Raw genomic sequence first — 20,095 nt, 5'->3', positions numbered from 1 at the left:
CCCCCACACAGCACTGAGTTTCTATTCTGAGTTAGTTTTACTTCTAAGGGTGGCAAGAGACATCAACATACAAAAGGATATTGCCTTTCCCAAGAAAGCCAAACCAGTCAAACATGAACATTTTCTGTAGCCACTTGTGAACTTTAGAAAGCGTCACTGTTGCTGATACTCCAACTCTTTGGGTTTGTCCCACCACCGGCAACACAACCACCACAGCTGTTGCACACCTCCTCAGCTATATATGCACACAATGACATACTGATTAGTAGCATTAACATTTATAGACATGTTTCTGACAGTTTCTGCTGCATTTCTAAACAGAATGCTTTGCCATCCTCAGAATGTACCCACCGCAAGCTTGCTTTCACAAGACTCACAAGCTACATGTGCATATCATTATCCCAGGTCTCTGCCTCTCCATTACCTGCTACAAGCACACAGCTGTCATCCGTCACTGTCATTACCGTATCAGATGAAAGTAAAGAAATGCTTTTGCCTTGGGATCTTCACATTCCATCTTTGAGGAAGTGTTCAGCAAGGCCTTGAAACAGGCAGGGTGCAAGTCTTCTTTGTTACGGTCTATTAGCGTGACATTAGAGAGTGTGACATTATGGGTATAGTCCACAAAACAAAACAAAAAAAAAAAAAAAAGAAGAGCAGCAGAAAGCATTGGAGGTCAACATAGCAAAGCAAACTCCACAGTAATTCAATCAGGGAAGATGAAACCTTCACTGTGAACCTCCCAAATATGTACCAATTCACCACAGGACTGTTCCTTCTCATTCTCATACAAAGGTGAAAATCATTGCCACAACAGATTGTACATCTAACTCTTCTGAACTATAAAATGTTTGCCATTTACTCCAGACCAAAGCTAAACAGTATTCCCATCCATCACACAACAGGGTCTGCTCTATGAAATCACCCTATCAGGCAAATATCTGTTGTGTGAGGATCAAGTTACCCAAGAAAAGGTTCAAGACAAAAATTAACACACCAAAATAAATGGTATTTTATAGAGAATAATACCAACACATTTTCTAATATTCGTAAAAGAAATTACTAATTCCATCTTGTCTTTTTATTTTATATTTCCATTTATTTATCCATTATGAACAGTTGCTTGTCCTAATGTGATTTAAATCACAGAAGCACAGGGTATAAGAGTGTAGAACCTGGTCAGAGACATTTCATAAATTTGCCCACAGATACTCATGGTATAAAATACAGGCTGCTACCTAGTTAAACTATAAATCTGTTTATTTCAGCATTTTAATTACACACACACACATATTTTTGGAACCGCTTGTCCCATACGGGGTCACAGGGGAACCGGAGCCTACCCGGTAACACAGGGCGTAAGGAAGGAAGGGGAGGGGACACACCCAGGACGGGACGCCAGTCCGTCGCAAGGCACCCCAAGCGGGACTCGAACCCCAGACCCACCGGAGAGCAGGACCCGGTCCAACTCACTGCGCCCCCTGCATTTTAATTATTTTACTTTAATTTCTTTTTATCAAGTAAATTTGATGCTTGAAAGGAAAATTGATTCAGCAGACAAATGCTCAGTGGGAGAGTTTTTCTTACAAAAGTATACAAATTCTGATAATCAAGAAAGTATGTTTACATTGGAGTCATTTAACGACTGCATTGCTAGCATTACATTATCATTAGACAAAGCACCATATTAATATTATTAAATATACTGTAAATAAACAAAGGCTGCTTCCATGATACAAGTCTGTAAACATATTTTACCCTGGGAGAATTTTACACGATCTCTAGTTACATAATAAAAAGTGTGTTCAAAAAATACATTTTAAATAGGTTTACAGTTCACTGCTTAATTGTGCAAAGGGCCCATTTTCGGTGAGTACATATTGTCTCATTAATAGAATACTTCTGCATAATCTCAGAGCTCACACATTCAAAGTAGCTTTTGCCAGCAGTTTCTAACAGTAAGGCTCTGCAATGTGTGACAAAAGCTCCAGATGTGGCTATCTAAATATGAATGGAATTTGGATAAGGTTACCTAGACTCAGCAATATTTATTCCCAGAAAAAAAATGCTTTGAATGGAGTCTGAGTCGAAGTATCTCTCAGTTTACAAAACTAATTCATTCCAGAAAACGTTGCGTATAGCGATTTACAGACAGCCAAGTTCACATTATTTTAAATTGGCAAAAGTATCATATGTTCCAAGTCTCTACAAAAATCCCAAACCAATTTATCCAAGTTGCACCAACACACTGTATAACATCTGTATAATATTACAACTTGCCTTCACTGTGCTTTTGGCACTTGCTGCAGCAGAGTGAAATGATAGTACTCAAAGAGCACACCCATGCCGAAAAAAATACTGTAGTATGTTTATACTGACAGACACTCTTGTGCTATATCCTATACTTCCCACAATGCAACACTGGGAGGAAGGAAACACAAATCAGTGCGCAAGTCTTCATCATCAGCATCAACACTCCAGGCTTCAATTAAAACACCCACTTCAAATACAAAGCCTTAGTTCCACAAACAAGCAAGGCAGTGAAGCAACATCTTATAACATAAAGCAAGATATCAATTATTAGAATTCAGCAGATAATTTTCTGTTGATGGCTTTTTTAACATAAAAAGTTAAGCCTGCTGCACCACTTTACCACTTTTCTAATCTCACTGGTTTTTGAAACTAAGTCTATGTGAGACAAAGATCTCAGGCAAAGAACAGCCTGTGTTATGCTGAAAGTATATGTTTCCTGGAGGAGAAAGGCACATACCAAAGGTACAGTTAACAAAACGAGTCCTCCGGTTTCATTTATCCAGATTATAGGGAATAGTCAAAATTTCACGATTTGAAAAGGATAGGCTGGCATTCTGGTTGTGCCATCTAAAAACCTGCTAATTCTATAATACCTAGGGAGGAAAAATAGAAATGTCCTTGCCTGGCCAATAATAAGAATGCATTTAGAGAAATCTAGTCAACCCAGGAGGAAATAAAATTCTACACAAAACAATAAAGTTTGAAATTCTTGTGTATTTTATGAAATATTTCTTCACAACTACCGATAATATGGAATAACATCTTTCTGGCAACAGTCAAGTCTATAGAGCAAAAATGTAAGTGCTGATCATGTAATCAAATCTGCATATAATGATAATTTTCATAATAGTGAGATGATGAAAACAGATAAAATAGATAAATTCTTTTAAAACAGCATGCCTGCAGCTGATGAAGTTACTTTCCAAATAATGACAATTGGCAAGTACACATTTTTCCTGATCTGCTAAATTCAAAAGGGCCTGCTTTAAAAGCAGCACTCTGCCTTGATACTTGCAGTAACAACCAGCAATTCTTATCTAATCCATACACAAAAAATTACCTTTTAAGCCAAACATCCCATGTGATATGTGAGCTCAGCCATGAAAATATAAAGTCAACAGTTCAATTGAAAAAAACATCTGATTAAAGCAATTTAATTGAAATATTCCGTCAATTGTGTAAACACTGCTTATGTCAATCTACATTCTACTATGAATGGTTGGATCTTTCCTCCATGGCTACAGCACCAGACATGCCACAAATTCATGTGTCTGCTTATTTTTGGAGTGGTCAGATCAAACAGCCCAGCACACACAATTAGGGTAGTGTTTTGTTTAACAAGGGCAATAGCCAAGACAAGAGAGGATCCCAAGTTTCTAAGCACACATCAATACGCAAGTTGGATGGACAAGGAATGGAAATGTACCCAGTAAACTGGTCAAGGGTGAAGAAACACAGCACTGCACTTTGACCCCATATGCCACCTTCTCCATGCTTCAGTTAAAAAAAGAGAAATTAATGACTTCCATCTGTTATATGAAACCTCTAACGAAGCATCCTGGGCAGTGGCATGAAAAGAGTGTTACCTGATGGATGTTCTTTACTCACAGTTATATATGCGTATAAAATAAATAGATTAATAGCACCAGAAATCTGACCCTCACAAAGGTTAGAGGTATTCTTACAACTTTCTCTTTGGCATCAAAGGCGAAGCCAGACTGAGAGTCTTCAGTAGCAGAAGGTTCTAAGACACGAAAGCAACATGACATCCTGGGAGCGTCACATCGATGCACCTTTTTTGGTGGAATTCTGATTTCTCCCATTACCAGAAGAAATGCTTATCGAAATACATGCATCCTCCACATTCACATTTACAAAATTGAGGCTTTTCGCCAAGGGGGCCCTGACCTGGAACTCATAATATTCAACTTAAGAGCTTTCAAGACCTTCCTTATCCTAGGATAATTCACACCGTTAATAATGTTTAACATCGTCAGAGAAAAATAAAATGGCATAGAAAACTCACCTGCCTCTTGGGGATTCCTCAAGACTGGCTCTTGACTTGAGGTAAAAGGCACTTGTGTGTTGCGTATCCCATGGACTTGGTGAAAGCAATACTGCTATAGTCATGACTCATCTTAATATAAACTGTACTTTGGCCTACCATTATTTAAAACAAAACACATATTTAACCACCATCAAGAGGAAAAATGTTGAGAGAAAATAAATTTCCGTAAGTTACTGTACATTTAGTGAACTATTTCAGCTTTCACACCTGGCTTCGAGCGAACTACGAATTCCCACACTTGAATGCATAACAAAAACGCGCATTCCCAGGTACTACTGGTCCTGAACTACGTAAAAAAGGGGTTGTAGCGAAATTGTCTTTCACGTAAATCTATGCTGTAAGCGTTAATAAAAATATTAAGTGGTGTTCCTCGTCAGAAGAAGAGGGGGAGGAGTGTCCTCACCTTCTAGAACAATTTCTAGAAGAATCTGAGCGGCTGCGCGATGGAGGACTCGACTTCTTGGCGGGAAACTCTGTCTCTATTCAAAGCTTTTAACTCGAATAATAAAAAAAAGTCTCAAACACTTCGGTATCTGTCGTTAAACAACATTAAGCGTTAAACATTAACCTAATTAAGAACGTGAGGTTCAACTTAAAATCGATCATAAAAGTAGAATGTCGGTCTACAATATCTCGCCTCAAATTGTTTTTAATCGTGAAAAGGTCGCCATTTTGGCAAACGAACGTTAACGCTCTCATATCTGTGAATGTTTATTTGTATTTGCCTGTCTGGACAAAAGACAAAAAGTATAATCAACAGTCAATCATTTTTCGTTCGGTATTGCTGGGGAGACAAATTAGGCTTGCTTGTTACACGCTATACACACACAATCACCATACTGTAAATAAACGAGTTAATAATGGCTGAGGTGGATAATCCATATCTTTGTGTTGTTTGTATCATTCGGTGATACTCGATCCCTCTCTTTCTCGGCACAGTACTTTTGAGCTATTTCTGATCCCAGGCTCCCCAATGTTACTTTAGGCAATTTATTGGCAATATTCTTGGCAAACTCCAATCCCGAGATATATTAAAGTCCCTCTTCCACACACAATATGGTATACTATATAATAATCAGTAAATTACTGTATTACCATCCAAATAAAATGAGTTCTGACAAAGACTAAAGGAAAACAATGTGGCATAATTACTGTACACACATTTTAACAACTGACATAGCTTCAAAAAGGAAATATTTACAAAACATCTCTGCAGTTGTACATGTCTGAATATGAATCTTTGTATGTTTCATGCGGTTTCAATACAGTTAGTTACAGAATTGAGGGAGCCATAAAATACCAGTAAAATGCAGATTATACTGTAATTCAGCATGGCTACAAAGATGTAGCTAAAAACACACTTCATTACACACAATAATAATAATAATAAAAAAGATTCGTGTGGTATGCTGTGATTTTTTTTCCCGTGAAGTATTTTTATAGTGTGTTAAAAATACCAACAACAGGATTTCCCAGCCCACATTCTCATAGTTAGATTTAAATGAGCCATGACTGAACTCTATAATGCATTTTTAAATTGTTTATGGTGTTTTTAATGTAAGAAAATTCTCATTCTTGCCTTTAAAATGGAGAATTTGACAGGTGTAGGGCATTTAATTAAGAAGTTGGCTCTAAAAAAAGTGCATACCTGGATTAAGATAGAAATAAATAGACCTTGTCAAATTAAACGTGTCATTCAATTAAAGAACAGAGAAAGCTTTCTATCTTTGCACAAGCATAAATAAAAGCCCATGAATGTTTGTGCAGAAGAAGCATGTACACTTTCACAATGTAAACCCTAAAAGCAGTTTAAATTACCTGGCCACACTGAAGCAGACAGCAGCATTTAACATTTAAAAAAACATGAAAATGAAGTATGTATTATCTGCAAAGAATGCTAAATTTGATGAAAATTTTGCTTTTGTATTTGAAGAGATAGAAAAAAAATTACTTTCAGAAATAAGCCAATTGTAAATTGTCAATTGCTCGGTCAGACATAACAGGCCCAGTTATACATACATATTCACGGAACACATTAAATTCAGTTCTCATATGACACACAACATGAACAGATTAACATTTTATAGACATAAGGTATTACATGCCCTTTCAAAGTCTGCGCTGTGTTATAGTTCTGTGTTCTCGTTATTAATTAAACAGGTAAGCTCGGGGACACTGATGTTCCTGGTCCTTTGAGCTCGGGGAGGATGATGACATGGGTCTCCACTGAGTCCAAATTGCTGCCTCTGATGGTCCATTGCTGGAAATTTGTGGTGCTGAGGGCAGGAACTTGAGCATGTGGTCATTTATTGTGTCAGTCCCTCACGGCAAATACACGGAAGGAATGTCCTTCTGAGTTTGTCTTGCTGTAGGAGCAAAAGAGAAGTTTCTTCCACATGCTTTCTGAGGGTAACATTAACGTCTATTGTGCCCATTGCGCAGTGAAAAACAGCATGGTTTTTCTCTGCTGCATAATTACAATTCAGAGAAAAGTGATAGCACTGTCTCCTCATATTTCTATAAGAAACTTGTCTAAAAAAACATGTCATGACATTTGTGGCTGAAAACCAGTGTTAGACAGTGGTGTTGAAGTTATATTAAACAATGTTTTAATAATGCTATCCCCATAGCATGTTCCCCCCCCCCCAATAAGAGGCAAATGGCCATTTCTTCCAATCACTGACATCATTTCCATCTTCATACAACAGGCTGTTGTAATTCCTGTGTCACTTTGTTTCTTCTGTGTGGGTGGTCAACCACAATTTACACAAACAAATTCACTTTGATATTTAAATGCTACCTTTGCTGACTGATTTATTGAAAAAATACTGCTATAATTAATTTCTGACAGCTAAATGCCAGTCTTCTAGTGATAACATATCATCATCATATCAGTTTTTTAATCAATTATCTGACACTTTTCTCCAAAGTAATTTACAATGTTGGGTTTGTACACTAAGCTACTTACAAGTATTTATTAATTTTTGCTGGAGCTGCTCAGCGTAAGTATCTTGCTTGCGGGTAGTAAAGCAGGAATTTGGATTTGAACCTGGGTCCTTTGTGTACAAGACTGTAGATCTAAGGCTGAATGGTTTTGAACTGATGTGTTTGTTCAGGCTTCCAAATTCAGTGAGGATTTCAACATTAGACACCACTCCACTGGAGCTGATTGTGTCAATGCTACAATTTCCCTGGGAACTCAGTACTCAGCAGAGCACAGAAAACAAAGTGATTTTTATGGTCCTTTCGTGCATAAAACTGTGCATTAATTCATTACAGTGCCAAGCTTGTTCTTAGAGCCCATGTCTAGCTCTAAGGCCTGACTCTTGAGCAAAAGCACATTGAAATGAATGTCGATGAGAGCAAGCAGGCACCTTTCAGACTGGATTCCATTTTTCAGAGTTCCTGTGTATCGTTCCCTCTTCTCCAGGGGCACAACATCCACATAGCCTCCGCTGGGTTTGATCACTCCGGCATGGATTCCAGCCCGACAGATACTGGAGCTCTGAGGGGGAAGATGTGACAGTAACTATAATGACCTCTTCATTACCCAAGTCAAGATCTAAAAAAGTCATTTTAAATCCTGCTTTCTTTACTATTCAAACTAATGTTCACTGGACATTTACTTTCATTCCTTTAGTTAGCGCTTTTCCCCCAAATTGGCTATTAAGTTAAGCCACTTACAGAGATTTTACAAATTTATACAGCTGGGTAATTTTTTCCCTTTACTAGGAGCATTTTTTGGACAAGTACCTTACTAAAGGGTGCTACAGCAAGGGGTATGATTTTAACATGTAACATTTTGGATGCGAAGGCTGCAGCTCTAAGTGCAACTCCACCTGCTATCCTACTGTAAAAATGGTGCCATTATACATTAATCCAGTTGCTATTAAACACAGAAGTCAAAGTTTTATTAAAATTAAGACAATTCAAAATGCATTGGGGTTTCTCACATAACAGTAAAAGGACACAAGTCATTATTTCCAACCTGAACCCAGTTCCTTCCAAACCCATGTTGTATAATCCCAGTTGACAAATTAGAATATATAATGGCATTTGACCAGCATGCTCTGTGTGATGTACATGTGTGAGTGCTGGTGGTAGGTCCGTCTTTGGAGCTTTTTACACGTTTACTAGGATAGCTCTCATGCCAGACTGGATCTCAAACTGCAATGCTGAAATATGCTGAGGGTGAGAGGTTTGTGCGAGTGCCACAAACTTCGAAACACACACTCCCAGCACACAGCCTGATTTACAGTTACACAAAATTTACGTCAATACATGGCAATCTACTACGGTTTGCCTACTTCTTCAGCTGAGTGAGCAAGGGGTTGAATTAACTGGAACTGGAGAGAAAGCAGCTTCACTCCAGTGCCGCAGTGTAGACATGAGACCATCTGACTTTCTTCAGAGCATCCTTCAGCAGCTTCTAAGGACTACCAGAACCAGCTCATGAGCATGCAAGATCTTCACTGAGTTCAGTTAAGGCCAGGTTCTCACATCAGAGTAGATCCTGCTGCCAGTCACTGGGGCCCAGTAGGATGGTTCGTTCTTGCAGTTGGAAGGGCAGAGAACTCTAAGGAGCAGTACACAGAAGGTAGTGAGATATCTTACAAGGAAATACACAAGGACATACAGCACCAGTCAAGAGTGTGAGTCCATTTGCTTCAAATCAGTCTTTTACTGGGTAGATTGATGAGGAAATGAGGTGGCATATCTTTCCAGCTCTTATGCAGAAGTTTTCACACATGTAGAAAACCTGGGTTGCTTTACTTTCATTCTTCTCTCCAGTTCATCACATAGAGGTGTTGCCCAGGTGCATTCACACTTTTGACTGATACTGTATAACAGAGGCATTTATCTGTCTCCTTGTATACAAAGTGTTTCTTCAGATGCATCTTTGTTTGACCAGGTAAAAGGCTGGCGTAACAGTACATGTTTACATTTAATTATTTAGCAGACGCTTTTCTCCAGAGCGACTTCCAATGAACTCTATGTAGTGTTATCAGCCCACACACCTTATTCACCAAGGTGACTTACACTGCACTGCTAGATACACTATTCACAACTGGTCAGTTATACATACGTTAGTGGAACACACTCTCTCTGTCACTCACACACTATGGGTGAACCTAGACAACACGTCTTTGGACTGTGGGAGGAAACCAGAGCACCCGGAGGAAGCCCGCAGAGACACGGGGAGAACGTGCCTGGGATGTGCAGTTGTTTTGGTTGCAATGCAAATCCTTTCCAGACTGTTGAAGTCAATACAACAAGATGTCCTTTGGCTTCTGCTGAAATAAGGATGTGAGTACAGTTAGAGGCCAGGTACCTTGGACAGGTGGAGGCTGGCTTCCTGAACAGGCAGATCTCAGCCACGGTGGTGTAGCAATCTACAGACTGCTCTTTGGAAAAAGACAAGGACTGCTGTAACGTTACATTCCCATGCAGCATTTATCAAATAATTTCAACGAGACATGTATTTTTTAATCAGTGAAATTGTCCTTGTATGAATCCCCAGAGTGATTGGATTAAATAAATGGTAACCGTAAATGATTGTTCACTGTTACACTCTTCAGTTTGGAAAAAATATAATTTGGTTGACATTTTACAGTACCAAAGAATACAAAAATATTTTAGACATTTATTTCAAGCACTTTTTTTCTAATTTTGGTGATCAAGTTCCCCTTTTATATTCATTGTATTGTGCTATAATGATAATGCATCTACTTTCCAAGCTTTTCTCATGTGTATGTGAGACACAAGGAAAATCTTGAGTGTGTGTGTACAAAGTGAATACAAATCCAAGGGAACTCCATACCTTTCACTTTCGCTACTGCAAATGCATATCCAGCTTCGTATTTACTGTGAAAGATGGAAAACACAGTCCTTCGCTCAGTACACGCCACTTTTGTCAAGAACTGCACAATAAGAATTCAACTAATCTCATCTATAATTCAAGAGTATTTATGTGCCTGTCATTCTATGGAGACCGGGCTGATGTAAAATGACCTGGTTTCTACCTGAAAGATTTGACTCCGTTCTTTGTTACTTTGACAAAGAACGGGAGCTGGGCCTTCCGGGTGACATCTACGAGACCACCGCTGGAATCTATTGCCCCGCTGTGCAATGCAGCACGACAGATGCTTGATTGCTGAAACAACAACACAACGCTCAGTCTCAGGAAGTGGCACAACGTGCTCTTTTCCTTAAGCTGGGCAAGACAGACCTTGCCTTACCACGTCATAGAAGATGGTCCCCCACACCCTGCCTCTCTTGTTCTGACAGTTGGCAGGACATTTGTACCTGCAGTGATAAGGGGGCTCAGACACTGTGTGTAGTTTGTCAAAATCAACAGACAAGTTGGGGGAGAGACTGACTTACCTGTTGCATGTTGTTCCTTTGCACCTGTCTTGCATCCTGGTGGCACAGTCAATATTCTGAGCTGCAAAGAAATAACAAAAACGAAGAGTATTTCTCTTGCAATTTTTAAATACTGGAGGGACAACTTCAACAGCTGGAAATCTTAATATTACAACAGCCCTGCCTGTAATTAACCGATAATGTCTTGTAAGTGCAGATAAATCTTGTAACCTAGTAAACAGACACATCTGTAACCCCTCAGAATGATGTCTAACCTGAAATATTCCAGTATAGTTTTCAGCTGTGGAAACGTATAGAAACTGTAAGCCACTTTGGAAGAAAGCATTTGCTAAACAAGATAATAATAATACTAGTGCATGGAAACTGCTGTAGGCCCTGCTCTGCTCTATTTCCCCCCCATTTCATTCACTTAGGATGGCACCCCACGCAGGCTTGGGCGAGGACGGCTTCTTAGTTGTAGAGGCCCTCTGCGGAGAAGAGTGCTTGTGTGCCGCAGGTCTCCGCTTCAGGATGGAAGACCTTATTGGGTTCAGTTTCTGGGCAGGTTTCAGCTTCTGTGTGGGAGCAGGTTTGACAGGGGCCCTGCGCGGTTGCACCAGCACCTGGGGCTTTTCCACCTCGTTCATATCCTCTGTTTCTGGGCAGTAGGGGTCTGGCCAGAGACAGGGAGCAGTGCAGAGGCTCTTGTCACACAAGGAGTCAACAAGAGAGGTTTCCAATCACTGTACTTCACTAGAGAATTAAGGTATCATAAGAAGTGCTGAAACACGGTCACCCCGGCCCACTCACCTTTGTGACAGAGGTTTACCCGGCAGCCACCACCATAACCAGGGGGGCACTGGGAACAGGGCTGCCCATGCTTGTAAGGGGCTTCTCCAATCCAGTTCCCCCTAGAACAAGGGGAACCCAAGAATCAGCCGGAGCAACACTGCGCAATTTTTTTTTATTAATTTACAACTCATAGAGGACTAAACTTAGTACCGTTCTTCCCTTTTGTATTTTCGCTGCACCCCTTCCATCCCTGTCCATGTCTTGGGTTCTCTGTACTGTAATGTGTGTTCATGTGTTTTATATAATTAAATGCATGACAAACTAATAAAACAGAAGGAAAGGAAAATTTTGATGTTATGATGGGTCAGCATGTGATGTAACAGATCATTTGCCTTTGGACTCAAAGAACCCAAGTTGAACCCCAGTTGCAGTAACCTTGTACCGATACAGTAAACATTACCCACCTATGTAAATCAGTAAATAAATAAGCAGCTCAACATTGTAAGTCACTTTGAAGAGAAGCGTCAGCTAAGTCAATAAATGTAGATGAGCGTGCAAAGAAAATAAGAACACAGCAGAGGTTTCTCTTACTTTGGAGAGTAGTTGCAGACGAGGTAGACCGCGTTCTCCCACACCTCTCTCCAAACGTCCATGCGGGGGCACACGTGCACTGCACACCCCACCCTGCTCGTGGTGGCCCAGACCAGCTGCAAACAGGCAGACCCCATCCGGTCACAACACAAGAGATACAGCTAGAAAAGCTCCACTAATTAGACAGCATCTGAAAATTACTCGTCATGACTTCTCTATACATTTTTAAATGCGGCTAAACAAAAAGACAGAGCTTATTTGTGCACTTTACATACAGGACCAATATGGAAATCAGGCAAAGGTTGTCAGAATAATAGCTGGAGGTCTCCTATTATCATAAAGACTACTACTCTTGTACCCCAAAAGGAATAACTGTCCAATTTTAACACAAAGTTCAGTTTCAGAACTTACTGTAGAATTTAACTCTCTTAGCAATTTAACATAATTTCCACCGGTACATGGTATTACCCTATGATAATGTGACTAATATATGACTTCAAAGCAATATTTCATTTCCCCATCCAGCAGTTGAATGTGCTGGAGATCTGACAGGAGAAGGGAGATATATGATGTTTTCCAAATAGAACCTCTCCTTCCACACACACAATGTGACTACAATGTGACTACCAGGTATGATGAGCAAACTGACAAATGATGTATATCCATACATGACAACAAGGGGTGTATCTCAGCAATGACATGGACGTCTGTCCCACTTGCTGCACCTGGTCCCCTTCACTTTCATGTTCCCTTCCACTGGAACAGCAAGCAGCTTACAGCCGTCAGGGCTCCAAGAAGGAGAACCGTTCCTTGGTTTAGCCAAAAGAGCAAGGTCCAGGTGTACGAAACCTTGTGATCAGCCTGTTCATTACAGATGTATTTGGCTTCTCTGACAATCCTGCTAAAAATACAAACAGAACCGTTTCTAATGGTCGACATCCAAATAACTGCCTGCTGACTGCGGGAGGCAGAGGGGCAACATCAGCAGCCACCTCAAGAAAGGCTCTCTGCAGTTCTCTCTGTCTTTTTCTCTCTTCTAACGTTGTATTTAGAGCCACATGGCAGAAAAGCTGTTGAATCTCTGCGGACATCTCTCGCATCCCTCCACCAGGCAAACAGAGAAGTGTTTATCCAGCGACATATAACATTCTCCTAATGTAATGCACACATTGTATTTTCTGAGATGTACGTCGCTTTGGAGAAAAGCATCTGCCAAATGAATAAATGTAAATGCAACACTTTTTACTACACCAGACCAGACGTATCACTAGGCCACTCTAGCACCCATTTGTTTCCTAAAAAAAATTAACAACAATATTTGACACTCATATCATTTTGGGAGCATACAGCTGCATTGATAAATCTGGACCATACTGAACAAGAGATAAAAGGCAAACAAGTTTACTGAAGACAATGGTGAAAGAGAAAAAAACAAGTATCATTTCATTGTTTAGCTGACTCCTTCATCCAGAACAATGTAACACTGCTTACAGTTTGAAGAGCAACTCTATACTGAAAATTACAGTTATTGTTCAACAGAATAAGCTATTACATAAAATAAAGAGCATTAATTTCCATGTATTCATTTAGTAAACAGTTTTTTCCTGGAGCAGCACAGAACCCAAAATAAAAAGTACATTTCACCAAGAGACATAGATGCAGACACTTGATTTTAAACATACATTCAATTTTTACAATGCCACCATACACTACAGTTACATACATGACACGTTTAGGGAGCACAAAGGAGAGCAGGAGAGAAGTGGTACTGAAAAAGATTTGCTTTGAGACCCTTTACTAATGTTGAGAAGGATTCAGCAGCTCCAAGGGACAGGGAAGCTCATTTCAAAACATTGAAGCCAAAATCTTTTTTTGCCTACCTCCTCGGCTAAGAGTCTGGGAGCGATGACTGACTCAAGTTTATCTTTCTCTCAGCACATCAAAGCCACAACCCGGACCTGCGGATACATCCTGCATAATATCCGCAGGATCCGTCCTTACCTCACAACTGATTTTGCCTAACTACTTGTCCAGGCCATGGTGACATCCCGTCTGGACTACTGCAACTCTCTCTTGTGTGGCCTTCCCACTACTACCATCAAACCTCTGCAGCTGATATAAAGGGCTGCTGCACGAGTTGTTTGACTTACGAAAGTGTTCCCATGTATCTCCTCTGTTTCTCTGCACTGGCTTCCTATAGCTGCCTGGATCAAATTTAAGACCCTGGTTATTGCCTACAAAGACTTCAATAGAACTGCTCCAGGCTATTTACAAAACTTGGTCAACCGCTACAACCAGACCGCTTCACTCTTCCACATCTGCTCGCTCGCTAACAACATTTACAGCATACCTTCTCCAGCAGTCTGTGAAGTCCAACACACTGAAGGCCCTATATAGCGCCCTTCCTGCACAGACCCTGCAGTCTGGTTAAGTGGACTGACAGACACCTTGTTGTCCAGAAACTACAGAATCAGTCACATATAGGATGATGAACCTTGGTGTTTATTTTAATGAGTTACTATGATACAAAGCTAATTTGTTAATTAATGATGCTGTACGATAGTTAAGGAATTTGAATACAGCTTTTTGGCAACAAATGAGCTGACATTTGTTTTTTTTTTTTTTAAGCATCTGCAGCATTAATAAATAGAAACCCAGCTGTTGCTGATTACTTTCAGGTCCACCGCTAATGTTAGCTGTCACTGGCTGGTTTATTCCTAAACATGACACCTACTTATGCATTTTGCTGGTTTTATTTCTGGATGAAAATAAATTGCCACTGTGTGACTGGTGCAATGACAGGCTGAATTCACCATGTGGTAATTTGCAAAGTCCTGAAATAAACCAAACATCATTGTGACAAACAGCAGCTTTCACATGTGATCCACAGTCAGGTGACAAAAGACAGCCTGGGTCTTAGTGGTGTAAATCTGATCAGCCTATTTATTACACGCACTATTATCAAGCACATATTGAGTATGTCACTGTGGCACAGAGCCTAATAAAGTGCATATTTTCTGTCATTTTTAGCCGCGGGAAATAGCAGTCAAGTGCACTGTGCTCCTCCATTCAGGTGCCTCAGTCACTGCGCTCACCTGGGTGTAGTGGGTGCACATGGGGCCGGAGCATCGATCAGGACAGAAGGGTCTGCACTCGTGGCGATATGGATAGGTGTAATCTTTTACCTCATCGTACCAGGCTTGGACGTGTTGGGCCGGGGAGCGGTACCTTAAGACACACAGAGTCATTGAGTCAGCGACAACATTTACATTTATTTATTTACTAGACACTTTTCTCCAAAGCAACTTCCAGTGAACTCTATGTGGTGTTACAAGCCCACACACCTTATTCACCGAGGTGACTTACACTGCTAGATACACTACTTAAACTGGGTCACTCATCCATACATCAGTGGAACACACACACACACACACACACACACACACACACACACACTCTCTGTGTCACTCACACACTATGGGGGAACCTGAGCAGCATGTGTTTGGACTGTGGGAGGAAACCAGAGCACCCAGAGGAAACCCACACAGACATGGGGGGAACATGCAAACTCCACACAGACCAAGTGGGGATCAAAACCTATGTCCTCTCGCACCACCCAGGCGTTGTGAGACAGCAGCGCTACTCGCTGTGCCACCGTGTCGTCCAGCTTGTAACACACAGGCTGAGTGACAGATTTACAGCCGGGCTGCTTCCCCAGGACCATATGTGGCCCATCTGGGAGACCTGCTGCATTGTTGGCTCATCTTAGCAAACACATTTCTATGGGCAATATAAGTCTTTCTCCAGAGACCAAACCTATAATTTACTTCCTTCCAAGAGGAACTCAAGGAAACACGAGGTGAGCTCTCCATAGGTCTTTTATGAGCGTCTCCAGCACTTTTTCAGCACCAAAGTATTGCCAGTAAAGACACTGGAAAACCAGAATGATTGTCAGCTTCAGCAGCGAGGTCTGCAGACAAGGAGGAAAATTCCCATAATACCGCAGCACTGTCATCACTGAACACTGAGTGCAGCTGCCCGGACCTTTTGGCCATCCGTCTCCTCCTCCTCGCATTCCTTTCCTTCAGTGCTGTGTGTGTCTCTCGGTGTGTAAACATGCAGGCCCACTGTCCAGCTAGTTCAAGGAGGGTCAGGTGTGTGCATGCGACAGAAGCACGTTTCACTCGGTTCATCACACATCACTAAATTAAATTATGGGGTAAACAGTGTGGCTCACCTGCCCCAGTGGACCGCTAGGTTCTGGCCAATGGACGGGAGTAGCTCCGCGGGGCCATGATCCCATACACACTGTCTCGCCCAGCGAGCAGCTGACCGCTCCAGCTCATCATCCCACACCTAAGCACAGAAGGGACACGTATCATCGGTTCACTCCCTCGCAGTGTCAATAGCTGTGCAACAAAGAGTAAAGTATAGAGCTGAGTCCAGCTTGTAACAGAAAGGAGAGTGACAAGAGAGGGTGGCATACCCACTGCTGTCCATTTCATTTTTGAATCTGAGGCTGTAAAATCAAACCACTGAAAAGTTTCACGGTCATTCTGACAATATCGCATAAAGGTTTAATTGCTTTCGGGGCTGGACTGTCCCTCCCCCGATTGGTTACTATGTTCAGCCAGAGAGAGAGTTTATTCAGAGGAGATTTGGTGCGACTCAAGCCCCGCCCCCTTCTCAAGTAAAAACTGGTTCAAGCTGCTCTTGAACACCCAGACATTAGCGAGACCGAACCGCTTCTTACCATGTACTCCATGTTGGAGGCGGTGGGGTACACCCCCCCGCGTAGTTTGTTGTGGAGCTTGAGGATCTCCTTACGGTCCGACCACCGGATGGCAAGTCGGCCCCTGCTTGGCGTCGCATCCACAGTGCGGTTCTGCCCCGGGGCGGCTCGGTGCCGGCTCAATAGCCGCTGCAGCTCCGGCGGATTGGGCAGAAAGAGGGCAGCAGCGTGCGGGGCGGCTTGCAGCAGGAAGGCGGAGGTGAGGGCAGCGAGGCACCACATGGCAGCACAGTGAGTTGTCATCCCACGGCGTCCCGTGAGCGAGGAGCGACGGACGGGATTTGTGCGCTCGGCCGCTCCGCACCCTGTGTGCGTATGAGATCGGTGGACAAATGTTCAGTGCGGAGCCTCCTGTCGCCTCACAAAGCAGGTTCCAGAGGAGCGCACGGGGCCGGACGGGCCGCTGAGCTCACAGAAGTGCACAAAGAGCTCTGGCAGCAAACAGTGGCCAGCAAACATGGGGAGACACCCTGCTTAACAACCCCCCCAGTCCTCACTCAGTGACTCTTGTGTTATTTCTGTGACTCGCGTGCAGGCGTCAAAAAACTCAGTTACATCTCCTGCGTTACACTGTTAAAGCAAGTCAGTCTGGAGCATAGTAGTATTTTACCACATCTCTAATCAGACTGGAGAGCTCCGCACTGACGCGAGATGTTTCCTTAACCGGCTCCCCATCTTACGGCTGCAGCGATGCCTTCCTGCCATAATTGAAATTTAACTGACACTGCTGCTAAAAGCACCACTTAAGCAGCACGCTGAAACATCCACCAGGGAAGCGTTTCATCGCTCCAGACGCACGAATCTGCCGGCAAACCGTTATTCAGGCTCCTTCTCTCATTAGTGAACGGCAAATAAAAGGCACTTTAAGACGTGCACTCACATGTATAATTGTAATTACTTGTAAATTATACCGTTATTATTCCTGAATTAATCTATTGTTTGCACACAATGACGAGTCATAAACCCAGAATGGGTCTGGGCCTGCAGAAACCAGCGCAGATAATGGGCTAATTAGTTTCCATTTCTCACACTAATTTCATCTCAAGTTTCATAAAAGCCCCGAGGAATGGCTGAACAAATGGCTGCCGAGAAAATTATTCTCCTTAATTTTTCCTTAATAGCCCAGACTATCTTGCTCCAGGGTTCAAGTAACACAGCAAATTTAATAAGTCATCTTATTTCTAGGTCTGACACCCCTGTGAGGTGATCATCAAGGTTCTGCTGGCTGCTCTGTAAAAAGGCAAAGAAAAAGGGAATTAACCTGGGAGAAGCTGCAAAAGGGTTCAAGAGGTGAAAGAGGCCAGGATGAAGCAGGGAATGTCCAGTGTAGTGGAGCAGCACACAGACCCTGTCTTCACCCTCCTCCCCTTCTGGGAAGGGCCTCCTGTCTGACACCTAGGCTGTGTCTATGCACTGTCACCACGGCAACCGCGCAGGGTCATCTAGGCCCTGCCCCTCTGCCGACACCTTCTTCCCAGGGTTTACTTGAGCGCCTTCTCATCTTTGTTATGAATTTTATGCTGGTGTGACAGACGCGACGGCATCAACGTCTCCCTCTGTTCCCCCTGTGGACCAAAACAAGGAAAACATCCCTGTTCCCAACACAGGACCCCAGTGCTGGAGAACGCTGTGAAACGCTGCGGACGTGAAGCTGGGGAGGGGGGTGTCACCTTAGAGCTCACCATTTCTCCCGCATGACGTGCAAATCGCTGCCTGATCCCAGTTCCATCTCAGCAAATCTGTTCCAAGAGGACAGAGGCATGAACTACGCTGTGAAATTCACCTTACCTCGGTCAGTGGAAGAACTGCGATTGCCCTGATCCTCCAGCGCTGCCGAGTCGCACTCTGGTCCACACGTAGGGACCTCATGTGCGGCGTCCACACTCACATCAGGAGCCCCCTGTGGGAAGTTACTGTGTCTACAGGTACTAGGCAGTGCAGCTCCTTTTATAACCAGCAGACCCTTGGAAAGCAAAGGACAACACCCCCACCCACCCCCCCGTTCCTGGCAAACCTCACGAGCCGTGACCACAGTTCATAAGCAATGCCATGAAAATATTCCCCATTTCACAGACACCCGGCTCCAAGAAGACCAGGAGTGCTAGACAGTCAACTTTGCAGTGGTTCACCCATTTATACAGCAAGGTGTTATTACTGCAGCGATTTAGGCTACGTTGTCTTGGAGCAGCGAACTGCATTGCAAGGGGCATTCAAACCCGGGACTTTCACAGTACAACGTAACATTCCAAGGACAGCATTTACCTCTCAGAGGGAAATCGGTTAACACAGAATAGTCACGAAGGTTTCGCTTGTCAATACAAGTAAACTCTGCCAATCTATTACCTACAGGGACATTTACGTTACTGTTTACATTCACATTATTTATTTACACTTCAAAGTAAACCGTAAGAGCGAAGGTACTGAAGGTACATTGGCTGAAATCAGACTATTTGCTCAGCTGTTGTCAGCTTTGTTTAGTGTGGGTTTCCATCAACAGCATAAAGACATGTGATTCATTAATATTTGTTTATTCTGAGTTTTATGCTGTGGAAAGAAACTAAGTTTACTTAAGAATCACATGACTGCAACTATGTCTCTTTCTCCTGATGTAACGCACAAATTGTACTTCTCGACATGTACGTCGCTTTGGAGAAAAGCATCTGCTAAATGAATAAATGCAAATATAAATATTGCCTGCTGTGCGTGTGTGATTGACCTGAGATGGACTGAAACCCATCGAGGTGTACCCTACCTCATACCTTATACCTAACGGATAGGCTTCAGCCTCCCGAGACCATACCTGCACATAGTTCTTGATACTGGTGGAAACAAAAAGAAACAGAGAAGGGGGGTAAGAGCTCCCAAACCTGCACTCTTGAGTGTAAAATGCACGATAAAGTTAACACATTACATTTATTCATTTAGCTGATGCTTTTCTTCAAAAGGCCTTACAATGATAAGGTACTTACAACTAATTACCCATTTATACAGCTGGGTAATGTTACCAGAGCAAATTTAGGGTGAGTACCTTGCTCAAGGGTATTATAGCTGGAAGGGAGGCTTGAACCTGACACCTCTGGATTCAAAGGCAGCAGCAGTTCTAACCAGAACGCTACCAGCTGCACCCTAATGCAGAAAGTCAACTGTGGCAGTTCACGCACATAAACCCATCTGCA

At 42.4% G+C, this 20,095-nt stretch overlaps 1 protein-coding gene across 2 annotated transcripts; it reads right to left on the bottom strand.

Annotated features, from left to right (window-relative positions):
• Window positions 1–6,370: 6,370 nt before the first annotated feature.
• Window positions 6,371–18,757, bottom strand: LOC108926277 (cysteine-rich secretory protein LCCL domain-containing 2-like). Of its 2 annotated transcripts, XM_018738872.2 has the most exons (15): window positions 18,708–18,757; window positions 16,881–17,224; window positions 16,365–16,483; window positions 15,223–15,355; window positions 12,128–12,243; window positions 11,555–11,655; window positions 11,175–11,417; window positions 10,766–10,826; window positions 10,621–10,687; window positions 10,405–10,535; window positions 10,203–10,246; window positions 9,714–9,786; window positions 8,882–8,957; window positions 7,756–7,886; window positions 6,371–6,747 (listed from the first exon to the last, which is right to left on the bottom strand). In XM_018738872.2, the coding sequence occupies exons 2-15, from the start codon at window positions 17,160–17,162 to the stop codon at window positions 6,696–6,698; spliced, it is 1,629 nt and encodes a 542-aa protein (XP_018594388.2). In that variant the 5' UTR covers window positions 17,163–17,224; window positions 18,708–18,757; the 3' UTR covers window positions 6,371–6,695. The 2 variants fall into 2 exon arrangements, with proteins under 2 accessions (XP_018594388.2, XP_018594390.2); XM_018738874.2 differs by lacking the exons at window positions 6,371–6,747; window positions 7,756–7,886; window positions 8,882–8,957; window positions 18,708–18,757 and having other exon boundaries at window positions 9,718–9,781; window positions 16,881–17,325.
• Window positions 18,758–20,095: the final 1,338 nt, after the last annotated feature.

Source organism: Scleropages formosus, chromosome 7 (assembly GCF_900964775.1).
Source record: "Scleropages formosus chromosome 7, fSclFor1.1, whole genome shotgun sequence".
In the NCBI taxonomy this organism is placed as follows: Eukaryota; Metazoa; Chordata; class Actinopteri; order Osteoglossiformes; family Osteoglossidae; genus Scleropages; species Scleropages formosus.
The sequence above is the reverse complement of the archived record's forward strand: the minus strand, read 5'-3'. Positions and strand labels throughout refer to the sequence as shown.